Below are 23,126 nucleotides of genomic sequence, written 5' to 3'. Positions count from 1 at the left end.
AAGCTATGCTTGCTTCTTTTAATTGTTATAACTTTATAGTTCCTTTATAACTTTATAAGGTTATTGCTATAACTTTAACTGTTATAACTTTATAGTTCCTTTATAACTTTATAAGGTTATTGCTATAACTTTAACTGGTATAACTTTATAGTTCCTTTTTCCTGCTAGAAGTAGAAATTGTTATGTAGCTTTGACTTAAGGGCTTATATTTTTTGCTTTTAAATTAACATATACTTATTGTATACTGCTGGTGGAAAGGCAAATTGGTATAACCTTAATGGGTATAAGTTAGCAATATATATCATACGTCTATTAAAAATTTTTATATCCTTCAAGCTAATAATTCTCCTCCCATGTACTTGGTCTAAAGAAACAATCTATTAATACAGTCTTGAGATTATGTCAAGGATGATTATCGAAACATTACTGTAATTTCAAACATTTGAAATGGCCAACAATGGATTATCGATTGAATAATTCAGAATTCAGCCATCAGAGGAAATTCTGTGCAGTCATTAAACATTATAATTTAGAAGAGTAATAATTTAGGTAAATATTTATTAACTGAAAGGTTAGTTTACAAAAGAGTGTGTAGAGTACATTCCAATTTAATTTGTTTACATAAATATATCTATGAAGAATATAATAAGCAGACATGCCAGAAAGGTTAAAGATGATTATCTGGGTAGACGAATCAAAGACGATTTTAGTTTTGTCCTCATGTAGAAACAATGGGGTCAGGTTGAGAAGGAAATTACCTCCTCTTTCTTCCCTAGCATCTTTTCTTCTTGATGCTCTTTATTTATTTATTTATTTTAATTATTGGAGTATGGTTGCTTTACCAGTTTGTATTAGTTTCTGTTGCACAACAAAATGAAGCAGTATACACATACATATATCCACTCTTTTTAAGATTTCCTTCCCATTTAGGTCACCGCAGATCACTGAGTAGGGTTTACTGTGCACAATAGTTAGCTATTGTTATTAGTTATCTGTTTTATACATGGTAGTGTATATATGTCAACCCCAATCTTCCAGTTCATCAGGAAGGAAAAAAAATCATACAATATTGCTTATATTTGGCAACTAGACAATGGTATAGATGAGTATTTGCAAAGCAGAAATAGAGTCACAGATGTAGAGAACAAAATGATGGCTACCAAAAAGGGGAAGAGGGAGTGGGGTGAACTGTAAGACTGGGATTGATGCTCTTTAAATCGGTTTTAAACTATGACACGTGAAAACTGTGTTTGTGCTTAGCTATTCTTGTTTTTGCCCTTCTTTGCCTTTGCCTCTCTCCACCAATCAGGATTACCCTCAGGAGGTCAGTTTGGACACCAAGCTACATCTCAATATTTGGCAAAACATGGCAGCAATAAACCAGAGGACTCATTCTATTTAAATAACCAATGGTTTTAGACTCGTATGCTTCTTCAACATAGTAATAGGATCAAGGAAGCCCTCCCCCCATCCACTCAGCATTATCTGCTGCAGGGATCAGGTGTGGAGGCCAATTGTAATATTATTGAGGTCACTTGTCTCAAAACTAGTCAAGAATTTTGAGGAGTGGTCACCTTAGTGAAGTATTCAATCTGACCTAGACTTTGTTTCTGTACCTTATTAATGGCTGTTGATTTGATAAGCACCAGAAACAGTCTTAAAAGGTTGTTGAATGGATTTTAGATCCTGCCAATCATTGTGTTTTCAGAGGTGGTGCTTTGAGGGGATACCTTCCACCAGACTCCAGATGGGAACAGAGTCCACTTGTCTGAGCTTTCTTAACTTCGTGTATAGGGACAGAGACACAAAAGTATTCATGAGGCATCTGGCGAGCACAAACTTTACATATTGCAATAGGGATGTGAAGCAACATGTCTCTTTCCTTTGTATTCTTCATTTTAAAAGGTCAGTCTATTTATAAAAAATCATTGTAAATGCCCTCCCCGGTGGTCCAGAGGTTAAGAATCTGTCTTGCAATGCAGGGGACACGGTTTGACCCCTGGTCGGAGAACTAAGATCCCACATGCTACAGAGCAACTAATCCACGCCACAACTAGAGAGTCCACGTAATGAAAGATCTGCATAACACAACAAAGACCCTGTGTGTTGCAACTAAGACTTGATGCAGCCAAATAAATAAATATATTTTTAAAAAATGGCTACAAATGGATATATGCAAGTTTTTTTCCTTAGAAAACATCCTAAACTGCAAATGCTTTCATAATTATTAATAATAGACATAACATACCTAGTACTTTGTGCCAGGTACTATTGCAAGTGCTTTATATATATTAGTTCATTTAGTTGTCACACCTCCATAGGTTAATTATTGTTATTATTAATATCACCATCCCTATTTTATAGATGAGAAAATAGGCTCAAAGTCCCCAGCCCAGGGTTATACAACTAATGTGGTGAAGCCAGATTTGGAAGCTAGGCAATCCGGTTCTACCACCAGATACTGCCTTGGGTTAGTTAGATATCTTTCCAGAAAGTATTGATATTGATGGGCCTGATTTTAATAGCAACAGCACCATCCCAAACACCTTGTTTAACCATAATTGTCATTCTAGGGGATGATACTGGCAGACAAGTTTTCCTTTGCTATAAGCTGATATAAAAGGCACCCATCACTTGAAAGACAGCCCTATAGTTCCACATCACAAAGAGAAACTTTATGTTATTCAAGAGATTGTCAACTAAGTCTTTGAATTAAAAAAAAAAAAAAGACATTAGAGGACTTCCCTGGCGGTTTAGTGGTTAAGACTCCTTGTTTCCAACACAGGGGTTGCAGGTTCGATTCCTGGTCAGGGAACTAGGATTCCACATGGCATGCTGCATGCCCTCCCCCCCCCCCAAAAGTCATCAGTATCAGTATCTGAGCTGAAACCACTGAAACCAAGCCAGAGGTGACCATACCTTTCAGATTATGGTACTAGGCTTAGACTGAGATCACAAACTTTCTGCAAGGGGTAGGCATCAGACCCAATGTTTAATTTCTTGCTCTACCACTTACTATTGGGATGACTGCATTTATTTAGTTTTTCTAATTTGTTTTAAATATTGATCTTGTGTAACTCTGCTGCTTAAAATCCTTCAATCTCTTCTAATTTCTTGGTAAGTAAAATCTAAACTCTTAAACATGACCTGCAAGGACAAGTAAAATCTTGTTCTTGCCTACTTTTTCAGTCTCACAGGGCACTTCTTTCCAGTTCACTCACATCTCTGGCCTCACTGGCCTTTCACAAGTTCCTTACACTTCTAACAGGCTCTTCCCTTTGTTTGACACATTATTTTCGCTCCTTTCACCTGGCTACTTATCCTCCAGGTCTCAGCTTAGATGATCCTGCTTTAGAAAAGAAACTCCCTTCCCTGAATTAGTTTCCCATCGTTTCACTTTATGACCCTTATTCTAACTTGCCATTGAACATTTATTTATGTAATTATGTTTTAACATTTGTCTCTCATACTCTTGTTAGCTATTTGTAGTAGCTATGACAAGCTCTGTTTGGTTCCCTAATTTTTATCTAGTATTTAGTATAGTGCCTGGCAGTAATAGCCATTTGATAAACATTCATTAAGTAATGAATGAGGCTCCATGCCTTCATGTATAAAAAGGCACTTTCTAAGATTGCTGGGAAGATTAAATGATGTTTATTCACAAATACTCACATATTCCCTGTCTAGTATAGTTCTAACATATTAGTAGATCCCAAATAAATACTAGTACTTATTTTTGCCTTTTCCCTTTGATAGCCATGACTCCTCTCTGGGTTCTGCTTAGCTTCTCATAAGTCATGACTGAGGATGATGAACAATGGCTGGTGGAGATGCTTGGTTTGGGGAATGGGAGAATTCCAGGAAGATGGAGCAGTGTAAATGTAAGCAGAGAGATAGAACATCAAATGCCAAGTTTGAAGAAAGAAGTTCTCTTGATAGACTAAAACTCAGAGCTATGTAAGAGAACTATGGTAGAAATGTCTGGATAAAATAGATTTGAATCAGATTTGATGAGTCTTATTAAGGAGTTTGGATGGGATGTTGAGTCAGGGGTACAGATTTTGGTGTTATTTGCAAGCTTGCTTGGGAGGGAAGAAAATTCTAGTGGGATACTTCAGTAGTAGCAAGAAGGAATGCAGAATATCAGGCCAGTTAGGCTTGTGTATAAAATTGTCTATCATTTCTTCTTTCTTTGCTATTTTTTTCTTCTTCCTCTTGAGTGCCGATACTTCTGGACTCTGACTTAGTATTATTTCCTCTTTATTCTATTCTTTCTCCCTGAGTGTCTCATTCTGTTTACCTGTTATAAGACTGGACTATCTCTTTCATACTTACGAGTGTTAAATCTATATTTCAGTTCAGAGCATTAGCTCCAGATTCCATGTAGGCAACACTCCCTGGATTTCCCTAAGATATGTCAATCCTGATGTTTCTAAAATCCAATCCACTGTCTCCCCCCAAACCTTTTCCTATATTTCCTGTCTGTAAGATATAGCATAAGCATCATCCATTCAGAAACCCAAATCACCATCCTTTCTTTCTTGCTCTCTTTCCCTCCCTTATGGAATCAGCATCAAATCCTGTAGATTTTCTCTCTTTAATCTTGACCGTTCTCTACTTTCTTCACTCTTCTTCATCCTCAGTGACACTGCGTTAGTTCATGCTTGATGAGTCCTGACCTAGCCAACAATATGCATGTCCCAATAAGTCTCCTCATCTCTGAGTATTTTCTTTCACCGCTTTAAGCAATTTTTCTAAGATGCAAATATGTATTACTTCCTAGCTTAAAACTCCTGTTTCTCTTTGTCCCTGGAATGAAGCCTAAGAAGTTTAACATCTTTATTTTGACCTATGAGACGTCGTACCTCTTCCCAGGTGAGGTTATTACAAACCCTCTTCAAGCAAATCTGCTCTTTTTTCCTATGTATATCACTCTGTTTTCAGTCCAGACCGAGTGCCTAGCACAATGCCAAATATGTAGCAGGTTTTAATTAATATTTTCCAAAACAAAATGTCTTGAAGGATGAAAACAGACTGGGACATGGCTTTCATGTGGCAAGTAGGAGGAAAGAAACAGAGTCAGGATAAGAGTGGAAATGGGTGATGAAGATAAAGAAAGAACAGTCATTGAAATTAGAGGAGATAAGAATAGACCTTGGCATTAGAGAAGGACAAGAGTAATAAAATCAGCTTGCCTTTGATTTCTAAAGAAAAAGGAGCAGGTCAAAACTGTCAAACATAGCAGGAGGGTCAAAGCAGAAGAATGAGAAAAGATGTTTTAATTGGGCCATTAGGAAATCATTGGTGACTTGGGAGATGAGTTTTAAGGAATCAGTGCATGGGAGGTAGAAGCCACATGGTAAATACTGAGGGATGTGTGACAAGGAGGTTGAGGCAAGAAGTGCCCTTGAGAATTTTAATCATAAAACAAAAAATGTTATCATGGAGTTCACATTATAAGTAGATGTCCCCCTTTTCCCCCAAAGAATGCATATTACAAATATCCTTCCAATTAATTTGGGAAAGTTTAAAAATGTGATGTAGTTAGATTTTACACATTCCTTTCTCTACACCAACTACTTCTAAATCTTGGAGAGATTGGTAGGATAAACATTGTACGGTAAGGAACTAGGTTTGGTTGGAGAGAAAGAAAGAAAAATACCTTTTTATATGTTACTTATCTATTTTTTCAGTTTTTTAAGGCATTTGTGCAGATTTTAAAAGTAATGTGTATTCATTACCATTGTAATATTGTCATATGAAAGGAAATGAAAATCACATGTAATTCCTCTGCCCTGAGAAAACTATTAACATATTCATATTATGTGTGTGACTGTATAAATATACTTATTCCTTAACTTAATTTTAGCATCCTGGCTCAAAGTTTCAATTATTAGATAGCAGTGAGGTGGGTTTATTCATTGTTTGGAAATGATTGGAGATGCATATAACTAATTTTTTTCCCCCAGTGGAAGCTCCCACTACATTTTTACACTTAACACTTGTGCTGTTTGAGTGTAGTCTGATAACACGAGGAATTTATGACAAAGTTTTGTGAGTTGCAGGCTAAGGGGCAGAGTTTCTAGGCTTAGTGACCCAAAGAGAGACGGTCAATCAATAGTATATTGTAAAAATTCTACAGAATAAATAATTCAGGCTTTCCTCTTCTTCCAAAATAAACTCGCCATCTCAGTGGTTCTTGATGGACTTGTCATTCCCTAACTGCTACCCTCCATGATGTCATAGTTCCTTTGTGACCAGGCCAATGGTCTCCCAGGGATTATAACCAGGGGTGTCCTAAGACTCCCCAAGGAGAAGCAGTTACAATTTTCTGAGCTGTCAGAGGACAAGGGACTATGGAGACGAAAGCTCTTGCCATTTCTTACCATATTTCTAGCTGGCAGCTATGGGACCTAGGATTGGACTCTCTATTGAGGCTTTGGGAGAAACTCAAGTTCTCACCTGGAAGAGTTCCACCAGGTTTGCAGAAGAAAGCAAGCAATGCTGTTACCTTGTTCTGGTCCTTTATGGACTCTGTGGTCCCAAGGCACCACTTTTCAGTGTTATGTGAAGCCTGCCCTGTCAACTACAGAGGAGATGAAACTAGCCTGGCTTCTAATGCCAGCCGCACTCTAATATTGCCGTCTACCCTGCCTTTTACAGTATTCTTTACATGTCATGACAGAAAATAAAATAATAATTCTGTGAACCTTTTTACCCCCAATAAGTGCTCACACAATGAATTTAATTAAAATCCCCTTTATCTATTATGCTGAAAACAAGGAATTAACAATATCCATTAAAATGACTATTACATTCACATCAACTGGATTTCAATACCTGACTAAAATGATATGAAGGAAGCCATAATCATGTGAGGCCCAATATGGTGTATAAATTTAAACCTTTCGAAACCCTAAATTATTTTAATCTGCAAATGTAATTATCATAAATGTCAGTCAAACTTTCTCATGGCCTCTCTCTGTTGAACAAAAAGAAACAAATGAAACTGTGAAGCTTTTAAGTTTTACAAACTCACAATTAACTCCTCTATGACCAGTGGACTGTCAGGTTGAGAAGAAAGAAGAAATTTTTAAGTAGTTTAAGGACCTGAAATATAGTTTGCAGAAGAGATAATCAGGAGATTATGGTCAATGATTTACAATATTCCTTTGAATTCGAGTTGGTTGGATGATAATGCTGATAACTTTCTGACAGTAGCTATAGAGTCAGCTTTTTGCTATAAATTTGTAACATGACTAAGAATCCCTATATAATATTTAACTTTATATAGTAGGTAAGATTGTTGCTCTCCTCAGCACCTTTAACAAGTAGTGTTCCAAAGCCACATTTAAGGTTGAGACATGAAGTAAATAAAGGTAGTGATCATCTCTCTTATGACATCAAAGGGCATATTTATCAAAACCCAATGCTATTGCTCCAGGAAAGGGAAGAAAACATATTATTTCTTGAGAAGAGAGAACCTAGTTTTAATTGAAGCACTGTATTAAAAAATGATGACCACAGAAGAGATATATACTTATTTTAGTTCATTCTTTACCACCATTTCCAATTATGCATTGTATCTAAGCTATGCATTCTCACTCACTACAGGGATAGAGGTTTTTTTTTTTTTGGGATATTGCCTTCTGGAGGACAAAATGCCAATTCTTTGCATGTTCCAGCTCCCTTCTGATATCAATCATTGTACAGTAAAAATTCCAAACTTCAGTTAAAAAGAAGACAAAGAACTTTGTAAACACCCCTCTAATCACACACAGATTGCAAAATTGTCTGAAAGTTATGTTAACCTGTTAAATATTTAAAATAAATCCCACATACCAGGAAAGTAGCCTTGTTAAGACCTTCCTCACATCATTCCCACTTTAAATCACATCAACCCAGGGCTCAATCTATATTCTTTTTTCCTTTGTGATTTTGCTTTTAACCCTATTTGGTACTTGTCCCTTCTCCATTGCTAGGAAGGTCTGAAAGCCTGTCATATTGAGCCTGCTGCTTCTCCATTATTTGCTTTGAATAAACACTATTATGTTGCCCTAATAACCACAGCTGTGTAAGTGTCGATTGGTCTCTTTTATCATGGCATAATTTCTATATATGAAAGTGATTTGCCCTCCCTGTCTGCTGATGACTTCCATTGTTTGTATTGACTGACACATGGCTCAACTCTCAACCCTTAGTTCTTATCGGCTCTTTCTTTCCCTCTCTCCCACTGGAGCAATCTTAGCCTTTATCCTAAAACATTACTCTAAAATTAATGAAACTAGAGTGACCGTAGATCTTCAGTGACCAAAAAGGCAGCAGAAAGACTGAATTGCCAAATCTTGAAAAAAAAAAAAAAATCTCAGCTCGATGCCTCGTTTCTGAGGCATGATTATCATCTTGACTAATGGATTGCTATGCTGACAGCATTATTACCCTCAAGAGTGCCAAGGATTTTAATGGAAACTTGAGACTGGATGCTGTCTTTGGATGCTGTTACAGGGACAGCCAGAAGTCCTAGCGATGCTGCTCTAGACTGCAATTGTTTCAAACTAGAGGTCTTTCGGGGGCTTCCCAGGTGAAGCCGTGGTAAAGAACCCACCTGCCAATGCAGGAGGCACAAGAGAGTTTGGGATGATACCCTGGAGGAGGAAATGGTAACTCACTGCAGTATTCTAGCCTAGATAATTCCTTGGACAGAGGAGCCTGGTGGGCCACAGTCCATGTGGTTGCAAAGAGCTGGACACGACTGAGCGGCTGAGCACAACATACACACAAAGGTTTTTGGATCTGGCCAGATTCTGACCTTGGACATGCCTGTGAATGTTGACTATGCCTTGGATGTCCCTGTTGATGGTTTTACCATGAGGCCATACTTTTCCAGATAAGACTTTGAATGAGGTCCGGAAGCACAGGAAGCAGGATCAGGAAGAATTTCTATTGCATCTCTTCAAATTGGTTGACTACATGTCGCAAATGAGTAAACTGAGGTTCAGAGAGATTAAATACATTATTAAAGGTTACTCAACCAATGAAGTGGTAGAGTCAAGATTCAAACTCCAACCCTCTCCTCATTTTATGATGCCTCTGAAGTGGAGTTTGGAGTAGCCCAGCCTCTGTGGTGGACAGTGACCCAGAGTTTTGTGATGACAGAGCGGGTGGAAGTAATTCTTCATGGTGCCCTAACATTCAGACTCAGAGCAATGCGGAGCAATGAAGTGAATGCTGACAAACATTGTAAGCTCACTTGAAGCAATTATTCAGCAGTTGTGAGGTGAATCATAAAGCACCCACTGAATGTAAAAACAGTATCTGCAGCTTCAGATCAGGCCAAATCACTGGTTTTATGTATTGGATTGACCAAAAATTTCATTCAGCTTTTTTCAAAGGTTTTATGTATTGGATTGGCCAAAAACTTCAATCAGCTTTTTTTCCGCAACATGTTACAAACTTTTGGATCTGCCCAATATTTTGTGTTATTAGCTTTAGCTGTTTGGTGTGTGCATATTTATGCATAGGCATATGTGTGTGTTGTTAGTGTTGTGACTAGTCATGAGATTAGTCTGATCCTTATTTACTTTATAATAAACATAAAACATACCTTCCCTGGTGGCTCAGATGGTAAACTGTCTGCCTATAATGAGGGAGACCCAGGTTCAATACCTGGGTTGGGAAGATCCCCTGGAGAAGGAAATGGCAACCCACTCCAGTATTCTTGCCTGGAGAACCCCATGGAGAGAGGAGCCTGGTAGGCTACAGTCCATGGGGTTGCAAACAGTTGGACATGACTGAGCGACTTCATGTTCACTTTATTTCATTTTCAATAGTAATCACCAAATCCTATTGGCTCCGCCTTCAAAACTAATCTGAAATCTGACTACTTCCCACCACCTCCACTATTACCATCTAAGCTTAAAGCCACCATCATCTTTTGCCCAGATCACTCTAAGAACTCCCTAACAGTTGTCTGTGTCCTCCTACGTTCTGTTTTTTACCTCCCAGTCATGGTCAGAGTGCTCCCTCTAAAACTCTTGTCAATGCCCTTGGGGGGCCCCCTTCACAGTTGTATTATATGCGTCCCTGCAAAGTCCTTAAGAGCCTACAGACCTCGGCATGGTCAGAATTCTGCTCATCTTTGGATCAATTTCTTACACTCTGCCTTCGCTCTGCCCTAGCCACACCGCCTCCTTGCTGTTCTCTTTCGTCAAACGCGCTTAGGTATCAGAATCTTGGCACTTCCTGTTCCCGGAACTGAAGCACTCTGCCTTCCAAGGTGCGCTCTCATTCACTCACTCATCTTACTCACATCCAAAAAGGTTTCCTTAAGCCCTGCTCCTGCTCCCCACCCGCTGCCCACACATATTCACTTTCTTTAAAAAAATTTTTTTTTGTTTTGTGGTCTTTTTAAAATGAATATGCTTATTTTTAATTGGAGAATAATTGCTTTACAGTATTGTGTTTCTGCATGTATCAACACGAATCAGCCACAGGTACACATATGTCCCCCTCCCTCTAGAAACTCCCACCTCCCACCACATTCCGCACCTCTAGGTTGGCACAGAACACTGGGTTTGAGCTCCTTGCATCATACAGCAACTTCCCACTGGCTATCTATGTTGATCATATAATATATATGTTTCAGTGTTACTCTCTTAATCAGTACCTCCCTCTCCTTCCCCTACTGTGTCCACGAGTCTGTTCTCCATGTCTGTGTCTCCATTGCAGCCCTACAGATATTCATTGCTGCCATCTTTCTAGATTTCATATACGTGTGTTAGTATATGACATTTGTTTTTGTCTTTCTGACTTACTCTGTATAATAGGTTCTAGGTTCATCCATCTCATTAGAACTGATTCAAATGTGTTCCTTTTATGGCTGAGTAATATTCTAGAAACAATATTACTTTGTACAATATTCCATTGTTTATGAAATATTACTTTGTTATGGATAAAGAACACATCTTTATCCATTCATCCATTGATGGACATTTGCTTCCAGGTCCTAGCTATTGTAAATAGTGCTGCAGTGAACACTGGGGTACATGTGTCTTTTTCAATTATGATTTCCTCAGGGTATATGGCCAGTAGTGGGGTTGTTGGGTCATGTGGTAGTTGTATTGCTAGTTTTTAAAGGAATCTCCATACTGTTCTCCATAGTGGCTGTACCAATTTACTTTCCCACCAACAGTGCAAGAAGATTCCCTTTTCTCCACACCCTCTCCAGCATTTATTTTTTGTAGATTTTTTAATGATGGCTACCTGCCTCCCTAGAAATCTGTATGCAGATCAAGAAGTCCTAGTTAGAACTGGACATGGAACAACAGGCTGGTTCCAAATAGGGAAAGGAGTACATCAAGGCTGTATATTGTCACCCTGCTTATTTAACTTATATGCAGAGTACATCATGCGAAATGCCAGCCTGGGTGAAGTACAAGCTGGAATCAAGATTGCTGGGAGAAATATCAATACGCTCAGATATGCAGATGACACCACCCTTATGGCAGAAAGCGAAGAGGAACTAAAGAGCCAGTTGATGAAAGTGAAAGAGGAGAGTGAAAAAGTTGGCTTAAAACTCATCATTCAGAAAACTAAGATCATGGCATCCGGTCCCATCACTTCACTTCAGGGCAAATAGATGGGGAAACAATGGAAACAATGAGAGACTTTATTTTTTTGGGCTCCAAAATCACTGCAGATAGTGGCTGCAGCCATGAAAGTAAAAGATGTTTGCTCCTTGGAAGAGAAGTTATGACCAACCTAGACAGCATGTTAAAAAGCAGAGACATTACTTTACCAACAAAGGTCTGTTTAGTCAAAGCTATGGTGTTTCCATTAGTCATGTATGGATGTAAGAGTTGGACTATAAAGAAAGCTGAGTGCCAAAGAATTGATGCTTTTGAACTGTGGTGTTGGAGATGACTCTTGAGAGTCCCTTGGATTGCAAGGAGATCCAACCAGTACATCCTAAAGGAAGTCACTCCTGAATATTCATTGGAAAGACCGATGCTGAAACTCCAATACTTTGGCCACCTGATGTGAAGAACTGACTCATTTGAAAAGCCCCTGATGCTGGGAAAGATTGAAGGCAGGAGGAGAAAGGGATGACAGAGGATGAGATGGTTGGATGGCATCACCAACTCAATGGACATGAGTTTGAGTAAACTCTGGGAGTTGGTGATAGACAGGGAGGCCTGGCATGCTGTGGCTCATGGGGTGGCAAAGAGTCAGACACGACTGAGTGACTGAACTGAACTGAACTGTTTCTGACTGGTGTGAGGTGAGGCCCCATTATAATTTTGATTTGCATTTCTCTAATACTGAGTGCTGTTGAACATCTTTTCATGTGATTATTAGCCATCAGTATGTCTTCTTTGGAGAAATGTCTGTTTAGGTCTTCTGTCCACTTTTTGATGGGGTTGTTTGTTTTTCTGGTATTGAGCTTCATGAGCTGCTTGTGTATTTTGGTGATTAGCACTTTGTCAGTTGCTTCCTTTGCTGTTATTCTCTCCCTTTCTGAAGGTTGTCTTTTCACCGTGTTGCAGTGCGGGTATCTTGATCCTGTCATGCGGGATCTTTCCTTGTGCACACACTCTCTGAGTCTCTCGGCTCAGTAGTTGGGACACGTGGACTCTCTATTTATGGGGCGTGGGCTCTGGAGCATTGGGGCTGTGGTGTTGCTCCGCAGCATGTGGGATCTTAGTTCCCTGACCAGGGATGTAACCTGCGTTCCCTGCATCGCCGGGTGGACTCTTGGCCACTGGACTACCAGGGAAGTTTCCACATTGACTTTCTATCCTTGGCTCTGAATGACTTTTCTTCATAACACATGACACTAACTGACATCATATTGTAGATTAACTTTTTTTGTTTTTTTGCTTTGGTTTGCTTTATTTTATGCCTCTCCCACTAGAATATAAGCTCCAGAGAAGTGGGACAATTTGGGGCTTGTTCATCACTCTGTCTTCAGTGCCTAAAGTGCCAGACATAAAAGTTTTACAATAAATATCTTCAATGGATTCATGAATGAAAGTAATTAGTTAGCAACTTCAAAAGAAGAGATGTACATTTGCTTTGTATCTCTGACAAAGAGTGAAAAATTAGTTTATCAGAGCTCCATTATACACTTATTAACAAACATTTATTAAACTTAGACCAGGTGCTGGGAGTACAAATAAGGTACAATTAATGCAGTCTAGATTTGAAGAGGCATATAGATAAGTGTTAAGATAGAAAGAAGCAAACATTACTATGAAAATTAAGAAGGTTCAAATCTGGTTAAAGCAGAGGAGAAATTAGAGTGAGAGAAAGACAATTAGAATTTCCAGAGGTTTCTGAAGGAGATGACAGCTCAACTGAGGGCTAAAGGATCCTTAGGATTTATCTAAAAGAGAATGTGGGAAAGGCTGATCTAAGGAGCAGGAACAGCTACACATGGAAGTGCAGAGACAGAGACTAAGAGGGTGAGAAGGAGAGTCAGACAGACAGACAGACAGAACGACTGACTTTAAAGACCTTCCATGGGTCTCATTCATGCCCCATTTATTCTCGAATGAAAATGGAGAGAGAGGCAGGAGATTGTGCCTTAAGACAGACAGGTAGCAGGTTTCTCGGTGAAATGAACAAAGAAACTCTTTTTTTCCCAAGAAGCTTTAGAGAACCTTATATTGACTGAAACTTGGAAATTTTTAGAACTGCTTTATGGTTCTACTACATGGAGTTTGAAGGTGAAAACTTGGCCAACATAGACTCTTCTAGTTCTAATGTAGGGTGACACTTTTCAGAGCACTTTATTTACTCTAGATATATAATATGTTTTGAGATTTCATATTTAAAAATGTCTTTTACTATTTTTCTGAAATTACATATTTGTAGCCAAGTTCTCAATGACTCCAGAATTTCAGCTGAGTCCCAGAAATTTTGGCTGCAAACACTAAGGCCAACCTCTCCTGATATAAAAAATAGCATGGGATCTGCAAAACCAAAGTTCTCTGTGTTGTTGTTCAGTTGCTAAGTTGTGTCCAACTCTTTGCAGCCCCATGGACTGTGGCATACCCGGCTTTCCTGTCCTTCACCATCTCCTGGAGTTTGCTCAAATTCATGTCCATTGAGTCGGTGATGCCATCCAGCCATCTCATCCTCTGTTGCCCTCCTTGTCCTGTGTGTACTTTATTGATATAAAAGTCTTATGGCTAAAGCCTCCTATTGCAGGCAGCATTATACTCCATGAATCAACCTTGGAGCACAAAGACTAAGTGGGCCTCATGGGGATTTGAATTTGAGATTTCAGAGCTTCTAAGTATTTTAGTTGATGCTCAGACAACCACCTGATTCCTTCAGGGCTTCTTTGTTCTACCAGTGGAGGAACTCAACATAAATAATCTATGGACAAATTCTGGCTTTTCCAGTGAGTTTGTTAGAATCTTTTGGAACTTACACACTTCCAGAGTTGAACTCAGGCCTCATGAACTGGCCTAAAACACTAGTTTTGACCCCTCCACGAAGATCATATTATGTGGCAACATCTCAGACATTTTTTATTATATCCAGTTGGAGAAACAAAAGACAAAACCAAACTCACTGAAAAAATTCACTGGATTGAGTACAGTTTCTCCTTTTTTTTAACTTTGGGGACAAAGCTCTCATAGGCTTTCCAGCTGCTTATTCCCTCAGAGTTCACTGTGACCAAATTCACAAAGCTGTTTTCTGGCATTACTGATAATTACGCAAGCAGATGTACCACTGAATGCTTTGATCTTAATGGTTGTGAATTAAATCGGCTTGAGCTCTGTCAATACTTTTAAGGGGAAGTCTAAAAGAAATTGTAAAGGTCTGCAGCAGTAAACTTTGCTTTTTAATACAGTTGAGTTTGAAAGTGACCTGGAGTACAGTAGTTGTCCAAGAAGGCTTTCTGTGTTGTCCAGAAGTTCATTCATGATGTCATTATCCTTGATATCAATTTTTAGAAGATAGCAGTAATAAATTACAGCAATTTTTAATTTAAAAATTTTGGCAATAAGTGATATGTGGTATTTAAGAAACAGATAGCCTTGAGGAAGCACAGAAGCTAATCCAAAGATTCAGTTATTATTTCTTTGTATTAATAAGTATTTCCCTTCATCATCAGCATCACCAAAAAATGTCTTCATATCTGGATCTGTTTTAAGTCCTATACTTCCAGCTGTGTATGGAAATATCAGATTTACAGCATGGGGAGAAAACTCATTATTTCCTCTCCTTTTCTAGGGCAACTACTGTTTCTCAACTCTGTGGTTTCTAAGCAAAGGAATAATAAAGTTGTCGGGGCACTACAGATATAAATGAGGTAGCATCTTTGACCGTACAATTCCTTTTATTTCCAAAATTCATTAAGTCACTTTGGTGTGCTAATTATTTTATACAGTGGCTCTTGAATCTGTCTTTATTTCCTCTTTATTCCCATGATCTTGATTCATGTTCTTACTACATTATTTGGAATTTGTGGAGGACAAAGACACTCTCAGAGTCTTTCCTAAACAGTTTAATTTCTTTCTTTCTCTCTCTCAATCCCCTGTATATCACTAAAATTATAGGCTTCCTTAAATCCTGTTTTGTTATGACAACCTTTACAAAAAATCCAAGCTTTGTGCCTGACTTTATTTGTCCCCCAGTGATCCTTTATAGCTGTGCCTGTTATTCCCCATTACTCTGTGGCACATATCATTCATTCCATTTTGACTTTCTCCTGCACTTTGTACCACATCATGGTCATTCTACTAGGACACATAGAAAGAGTCCTGGACTGGGAGTCAGGAAGTGTAGGTCTTGGTTCTACTTCTGTGAATTATCTATGTGGACTTGGGCTTGCCATGCACCCTCCTTGGATTTCAAGTCAAATATAACCCCCTAAAAGTTGCTATATTGGTATCAATAACATGCAAAGTAAAGACAAAGGAAAAAAAATTATTTGTGATTTTGAGAAGCACTGAAAATGAGGAAAGGCTAAGTTTATCAAAATTAAAACATTCTCAAGGCTGTGGCTCCCCTGGTAAAGAAACTGCCTGCAATGCAGGAGACCTGGGTTCAATCCCTGGGTTGGGAATATCCCCTGGAGAAGGGAAAGGCTACCCACTCCAGTATCTTGGCCTAGAGAATTCCACTGACTGTATAGTCCATGGGGTCACAAAGAGTTGGACACGACTGAGCAACTTTCACTTTCACAACTTCAAGTTGTATATATACATCATTACCTCAAAAAATTTAAATCAAAGATTAATAAAATTGCAGGAAATATACTACAAAACACCATCAATGCTGGTGATATTTCTTTTAGTCTTTGATAGCACAAGTTAACTCAGATACTTTTATATCTACTTGTGTAGAAAATTTAAACCGGAAAATCAGAACGCCTGTTCTAATTTACCTATATGGAGCTTTGTACCCATCAGCTGGATAAAAAGTATTCGTTTCAAGCACATATGAAACATATGAGAACTGACCCTGTGCTGTAACATAAAATTAGTCACAACGAATTTCAAAGGATTGACAGCATAAATGCCATGTCATCTGATCATATACAAAGTCACTTCAGTTGTGTCCAACTCTGTGACCCTATGGATCATAGCCCACCAGGTTCCTCTGTCCATGAGATTCTCCAGGCAAGTAATACTGGAGTGGGTTGCCATGCCCTTCTCCAGGGGGTTTTCCTGACCTAGGGATTGATCCCGTGTTTCTTAGTCTTCTGCATTGGCAGGTGGGATCTTTACCACTAGCACCACCTGGGAAGCCCGAAAACGAGGAAAGATGGTAAAAATCAACAAAACCAGAAGTTCATTTTTTGAAAAATACTAATGAATTAGATGAAATTCTGACAACGTTAATTAAGAAAAAATGGGTGGAAATTACAAATAAACAATATTAGAAATGAAAAAGGGACAGATGTTATGCAAATTAAGAGCTATTATAAATAACCTATGGCAGAATATTTGAAATCCTAGGTGAAGTAAATAAACTATAGGAAAATGCAACTTCTGAAACTGACCCCAGGAATTCAGTGTACAACTAATTATATAATCATTTTAAAAGTTTCATTAGGATTTAAAATTTTTCTCACAAAGGAAAAATCATGATCAGATGGTGTTATATAAGTTACACTAAATTTTTAATGAAAAGATAATTCTAAACTTTATAAACTCTTGAAGACAAAAAGATCATTCTCCAGGTAATCTAAAGAGACTAATATTACCTTGATACTGAATACCAGGCGAAAGTATTAAAAAGTACTAGGGCAATCTCATTATTAAACACAGACATAAAATAATAGCAAATGAAATCAAGTGATGTATAAAAGATACAATCATGACTAAAATAGGTTTACCTTAATGATAGTCTAATATCAGTTAAATAAATGATCACATTAACAGAGTAGAGAAAGTCAAATATCACATCACTCAATAGGTTTAAAACAGCATTTGGTGAAACTTAATATCCATTTTAAATAAGAACTCTGAACAAACTGGCAATAAAAGATACTTTCCTTATTCTAATGCAAGGAGCTACAAAATCCTATAGGAAGCATCATTTTAACTGTGAAATATTTGAAAGCATTCCCTTTCATATCAAGATAAAGTCAAAAATTGTTTGCACAGAAAATTCTGAAGGTTCTATAGAAATTTTATTACAGTTAACATGAATTTAGCATCATTGCTGGGTATAAAAGCCATATACTAAAGTTTATTGTTAGGTATAATAACTATATTATAGTCTGTGAGAATTAAAATGAATAATGTATATATAGCACTAATCATTTAAAATTCAAATGATAAAATTGCTATTAATATTTTAAAAGTTGTATCCCTATACATTGGTGACAAGCAGATAATATAATTTGAAAATACTGTCTTAGTCTGGGCTTCTTCAGAATCAGAGCCTAAAACAAGGGTTTTTGTGCGGTTAGGTAAACTCCAGGAGACAGTGAAAGACAGGGAAGCCTGGCATGCTGCAGTCCATGGGGCGGCAAAGAGACAGACGTGACTTAAGGACTGAACAAGGACAGCAAGGTAAGTTGAGAACCTGATTCCACGTGGCAGTTGTGACACATGTGGGGATAACTAAGAAAGGAATGAAAGCCCAAGGTATAAGTCTGTGTTATTGATCTGGTCACGAGAGTTCTGAGGAGCTTGTGAAATCCATCTCAGAAATGTCCTCCCAGGGTAGGACAGGGAGAAGCATTTATCCGCATACTTCTGTCTACCAGTGTTCAAGGATGGACTCAACAAGGACTAACTCTCTTGCACTTTCTGATGCCTACAGAGGAACATGATGAGTTAAGCATGTTATTAGTAGGGCTGTGCATTAAAAAAAATGTACATCAATGGGTTAATACATTCTGATGTATCCCGAGGGCTTTCCTGGTGGCTCAGTGGTGAAAAATCTGCCTGGAGATTCCTTAGATGTGTGTTCAATCCCTGGGTCGGGAAGATCCCCTGGAGAAGGAAACGGCAACCCACTCCAGTATTCTTGCCTGGGAAATCCCATGAACAGAGGAGCCTGGAGGGCTACAGTCCACGGTCCCAAAAGAGTGAGACATGACTTAGCGACGAAACAATGTATCCATACAAACAGAGTGCTATTCAGTAGTGAAAACACATGATCCATCCCTGTGTATATGCAGAAGCATTAGCATCAGTGTGGATAAACAGCAAAACTTCATGTTAGGGAAAAAAAACATGTGAAGGCAAAAAAAAAAAAAAAAAAGAGTACTATATACCACATGATTAATTCTTTTTCTTTTTTTTTTTTTTTTTTTTTTTTTTTTTTTTTTTTTTTCCAGTGGGTTTTGTCATACATTGATATGAATCAGCCATGGATTTACAGTATTCCCATCCCGATCCCCCCTCCCACCTCCCTCTCCACCCGATTCCTCTGGGTCTTCCCAGTGCACCAGGCCGGAGCACTTGTCTCATGCATCCCACCTGGGCTGGTGATCTGTTTCACCATAGATAGTATACATGCTGTTCTTTTGAAATATCCCACCCTCACATTCTCCCACAGAGTTCAAAAGTCTGTTCTGTATTTCTGTGTCTCTTTTTCTGTTTTGCATATAGGGTTATCGTTACCATCTTTCTAAATTCCATATATATGTGTTAGTATGCTGTAATTTCTTTATCTTTCTGGCTTACTTCACTCTGTATAAGGGGCTCCAGTTTCATCCATCTCATTAGAACTGGTTCAAATGAATTCTTTTTAATGGCTGAGTAATATTCCATGGTGTTATGTACCACAGCTTCTGAGCAAGAGAAAGAAGAATGGAACTGGAGGAATCAAACCTGCCCTGACTTCAGACTCTACTACAAAGCCACAGTCATCAAGACAGTATGGTACTGGCACAAAGACAGAAATATAGATCAATGGAACAGAATAGAAAGCCCAGAGATAAATCCACGAACCTATGGACACCTTATCTTTGACAAATGATTAATTCTTATAAAGTTAAATACTAAAAATATGTTATTTAAGAAAAACCTCCATAAGTGATAAAACTACAAGAAAAACAAAGATATGATATCTATGAATTCAAGATATTTCTATTCCACTAGGACTTTTAAACTAATGTCATTTTTTCCCCTTACCCTTTAGTGCTAAATACATGAGATTTTATATTATCATTGTTTGAATTGTTGAGATTTATTTAATGTACCATTTTATGAAATGTTTCAACATGATAATAAAAAAAAGTTTCAGTGACAGAGTGTTCTCATAAATAATTTTGGACATGTCTATTTTATAAACTATTTCTTTACGTGAAGCTGAAGTATTCAGCACTTATTCTTTATTTGGTCTATAAAGTTTCAATCGAAAATCAAATCCTTCTTATACATGACAGCTTTTTAAGTACTCCAAGACGGTTGTCTCTCTTTAGGTTTCTTCTTGTCCAAAAGTCAACCATCCTTAAATCATGTTTCCAGCACATCACCATTTTGGCTACCTTCCCCTAGACACGCAGCCAGAACTGAGTACAACATTCCAATTTGTTCTGGCCAGTGAACTGTCTGATGGGACTATTAACTTGTTTGGGACACTACATTTATTGACATAGCCTAAAACTGACCTAGGTTTTTGAAGCCCTGTACACCTCATTTATTTAAATTGGACTCCTCATCATTTCACACCTGTAAGTCTTTTTCATACAAAGTATATGCAATAAGATTTTCTCATCCTATACTTGTGAGGTTAATTAAAAACAACAACAACAACAACAAACCATGTTTGGGACTTGACATTTACCTCTATTGTTAACCTGGAACTTGATTACTTTGTTCTAGCTTGTTGAGATCTTTTCAGTCCTCATTCTGACATCTATGTGCTTTTCTTTCTCATTATGTATCATCAGATTTGATAAGCAGTCACTTGATTAAACAAATACTATTTAAAGCTACCATATATGAGGCAATGTGCTAGGTAATGTAGAAACACCCCAGTAGTTAAAAAAGACATTAAAATGGAGATATCCAAAAGTAAAGACTTCTCTCTAAATAGTCAGTCTACTCAGGATCAAAACCTTTTGATGTACGATAAAAATTGGCATGTAGATTTACAATCCATATTTCCCTATCACTTTCCCTTAAATTTTTCTGTTCTCAGACTGAACTCTCATGTCTTTGGTGATAAGACCTAAATCTATACCTTCAGCCTTGATTGAATTTTCACCTGTGATTGACTTGTCTGTTTTGCTACTTCAACTTCCTCAAAGCAAAGCTATATGCAGGATTTTCTTTATGCGCAAATCTGTGCCTTTCCGTTGGTTATTATCCATATTTATTCATGGTTTTTACATCCTTTTGGCGTTCATTCCTGACCAACTTGAAGTCATCATTTTTTAATTTTAAAAATCATGTTGATTTTTTCCCTAGTATAGATGAATGTAGGATTCCATTATTTTTAAAAAGAGGAAATTAACAGTGCAATGGTCCAAATAAAAATTAAATAATCTATAACTTCAGCATCCAGAAATGAGCATGGTTATATTGGTGCTTATTCACCTAGTCATTGTTCTGTGCATTAGAGAAACATTATTCACTTACCTGAATAAGTAAAAGTTTAGTACATAGCTAGGAGAATAATCACAGAAGGAACTATCTATGTAACTGTCACTCACATTAAGAAGCAGGTTATTGCAAACAACTAGATGACCCTCAAATGCTTTCTCTATGAATATCTTCTCCCCCTCTCCAAACATTTCTCTTCTGACTTAGAGTATTATATAGTTTGTTTTGCATGTTTTTTAAACATTTATTTAAGTGAAATATGTAGTCTTTTGTGTCTGGCAAGTTATTTTGTTCCATGTTACATTTGTGAGATATATTCACATTGTATGTGGGATGGTGGTTTATTCATTTTCATTATTGTGCAGTGGTCCATTGAATGAATATGCCACAATTATTTGTTCACTCTAGTGTTGATTAGCATTTGAACTCTTTCCAGAATGAGATAAGCATGAATAGGGCTTCTATGAACATTTTTGTGTATGTGTACATGTGTTTTCTTTGAAAAAGGCCTTAAGATGGAATTGGTTAATAGGACATACTTATAACCAACTTTTAGAACCCACCAGAAGTCTCTGGGAATTCTCGGTGTCTCACATTCTCATCACCACTTACTTTTCCCGGTCTTATTTTCCCCACTCCAACTGGTACATGTTGACATCTTCTTGGGGTTTGGATTTACATTTTCCTGAAGTGTCAGAATGTTAAGCTTCTTTTCATTCAGATGTCTTCTTTTGTGTACCAAGTCCCTATAAATATATTTTCCCAACCAGTTATTTACCTTTTTCTCTCTTAAAGTCTCCTTTAATAAATAGAAGTTCTAAATTCAAATGTCTTTCCCTTTCACATTAGTGCCTCATGTGTTCTAGTTAAGAAATTTTTGCTTACCTCAAAGTATAGAAGACTTTCTCCCATAGTTTCTTCTGGAGGCTTCATTGTTTTATCTTTCACCTTTGGATCTACAATATACTTACTGATTTTTCTATATAAAATGAAGCATATTTCCTTTTACAATATCTAGACCCAGAATAATTGATTGGAAAATGACCATTATTATTATTATTTCTCCACTGCTTTGCATTGCTACCTTTGTCATGAACAAGCTTTATGTATATTTATGTAAGTGCACATGTGTTGATGGACTGTCTGTCATGTTCTGTTAGTCTAGGCATCTACTCTGTTGGCAATACCAAGCTCTCTCTTCTTTTTTTCCCCAAGCTCTCTTAATTACTGGATTTTAGAATACATCTCGGCATTTGTTAAAGTACCTTAATTCTGTTCCTCAAGATTTTCTCCGCAAACTTTTGCCATTTACATTTTTACTTTATTTTAGAATTAGTTTGCCAATGTCTACACAAAAACTCACAACAAAATAACAACAGCAGCAACAAAACCCCACTTCCTGAATTTTGACTGTGGAGAGATTTAAATGGAAAGATCAATTTAAGGAGAACAGATATTTTATTATATCTTCATTATGTATTAACTTACTTTATTCCTCTGATTATTTAAATCAGGGGGCGATGAACTACACCCCATGGTCTAAATACAGTTCTCAGCCCGTTTTTACAAATAAAGTTTTACTGGCACACAGCCACACCTGCCTATTCACATATTATCTATTTCTGAATTGGCATTACAGGGCAGAGTTGGCTAACTGTGACAGAGACTATCTAGCCTGTAAAGGTTAAAATATTTATTATAGGATCCTTTACAGAAATATTTGCTGCCTCATTTGGATACTGCTTACTTTTTTTCCATAATATTTTCTGTTTTTTCTATGTGAAAATGCTTTGCATATTTCCTTAGATTGATTCCTAGAAATGTAGTGTATTTGGATGCTGTTTTAGATGATATCATTTAAAATTTCATTTTCTATTCATTGATGTTTAGAAAAATACCACTAATTTTTATATATTGACTTTGTACCCAGTCTGTAGACTCTTTTTGATATTTTGTGTACACAGTCCTATGAGTTGTTTTCTTCTTTGCTAGTTCTCATATATCTTTATTAAATTGGTGACAGTGGGAATCCTTGTTTTGTTACTGATAAGAGAGGGAAAGCTTTCAACATGTCACTATTATGTAGTGGATTTGCTGTAA

The 23,126-nt window shown here is 37.4% G+C and overlaps 1 protein-coding gene across 2 annotated transcripts in view; it reads left to right on the top strand.

Moving 5' to 3' along the window:
* The window catches only part of DIO2 (iodothyronine deiodinase 2), a 252,774-nt gene that overhangs the window by 190,381 nt on the left and 39,267 nt on the right, over window positions 1-23,126 (top strand). For both annotated transcript variants that reach the window (XM_043472688.1, XM_043472690.1), the window contains exon 4: window positions 17,936-18,038. In XM_043472688.1, the coding sequence (XP_043328623.1) occupies window positions 17,975-18,038 (64 nt within the window). In that variant the 5' untranslated portion in view covers window positions 17,936-17,974. The remainder of the gene's footprint in view (window positions 1-17,935; window positions 18,039-23,126) is intronic.

Source organism: Cervus canadensis, chromosome 6 (assembly GCF_019320065.1).
Source record: "Cervus canadensis isolate Bull #8, Minnesota chromosome 6, ASM1932006v1, whole genome shotgun sequence".
Taxonomy (NCBI): domain Eukaryota; kingdom Metazoa; phylum Chordata; class Mammalia; order Artiodactyla; family Cervidae; genus Cervus; species Cervus canadensis.
This window is presented reverse-complemented; position numbering and strand designations above follow the sequence as displayed.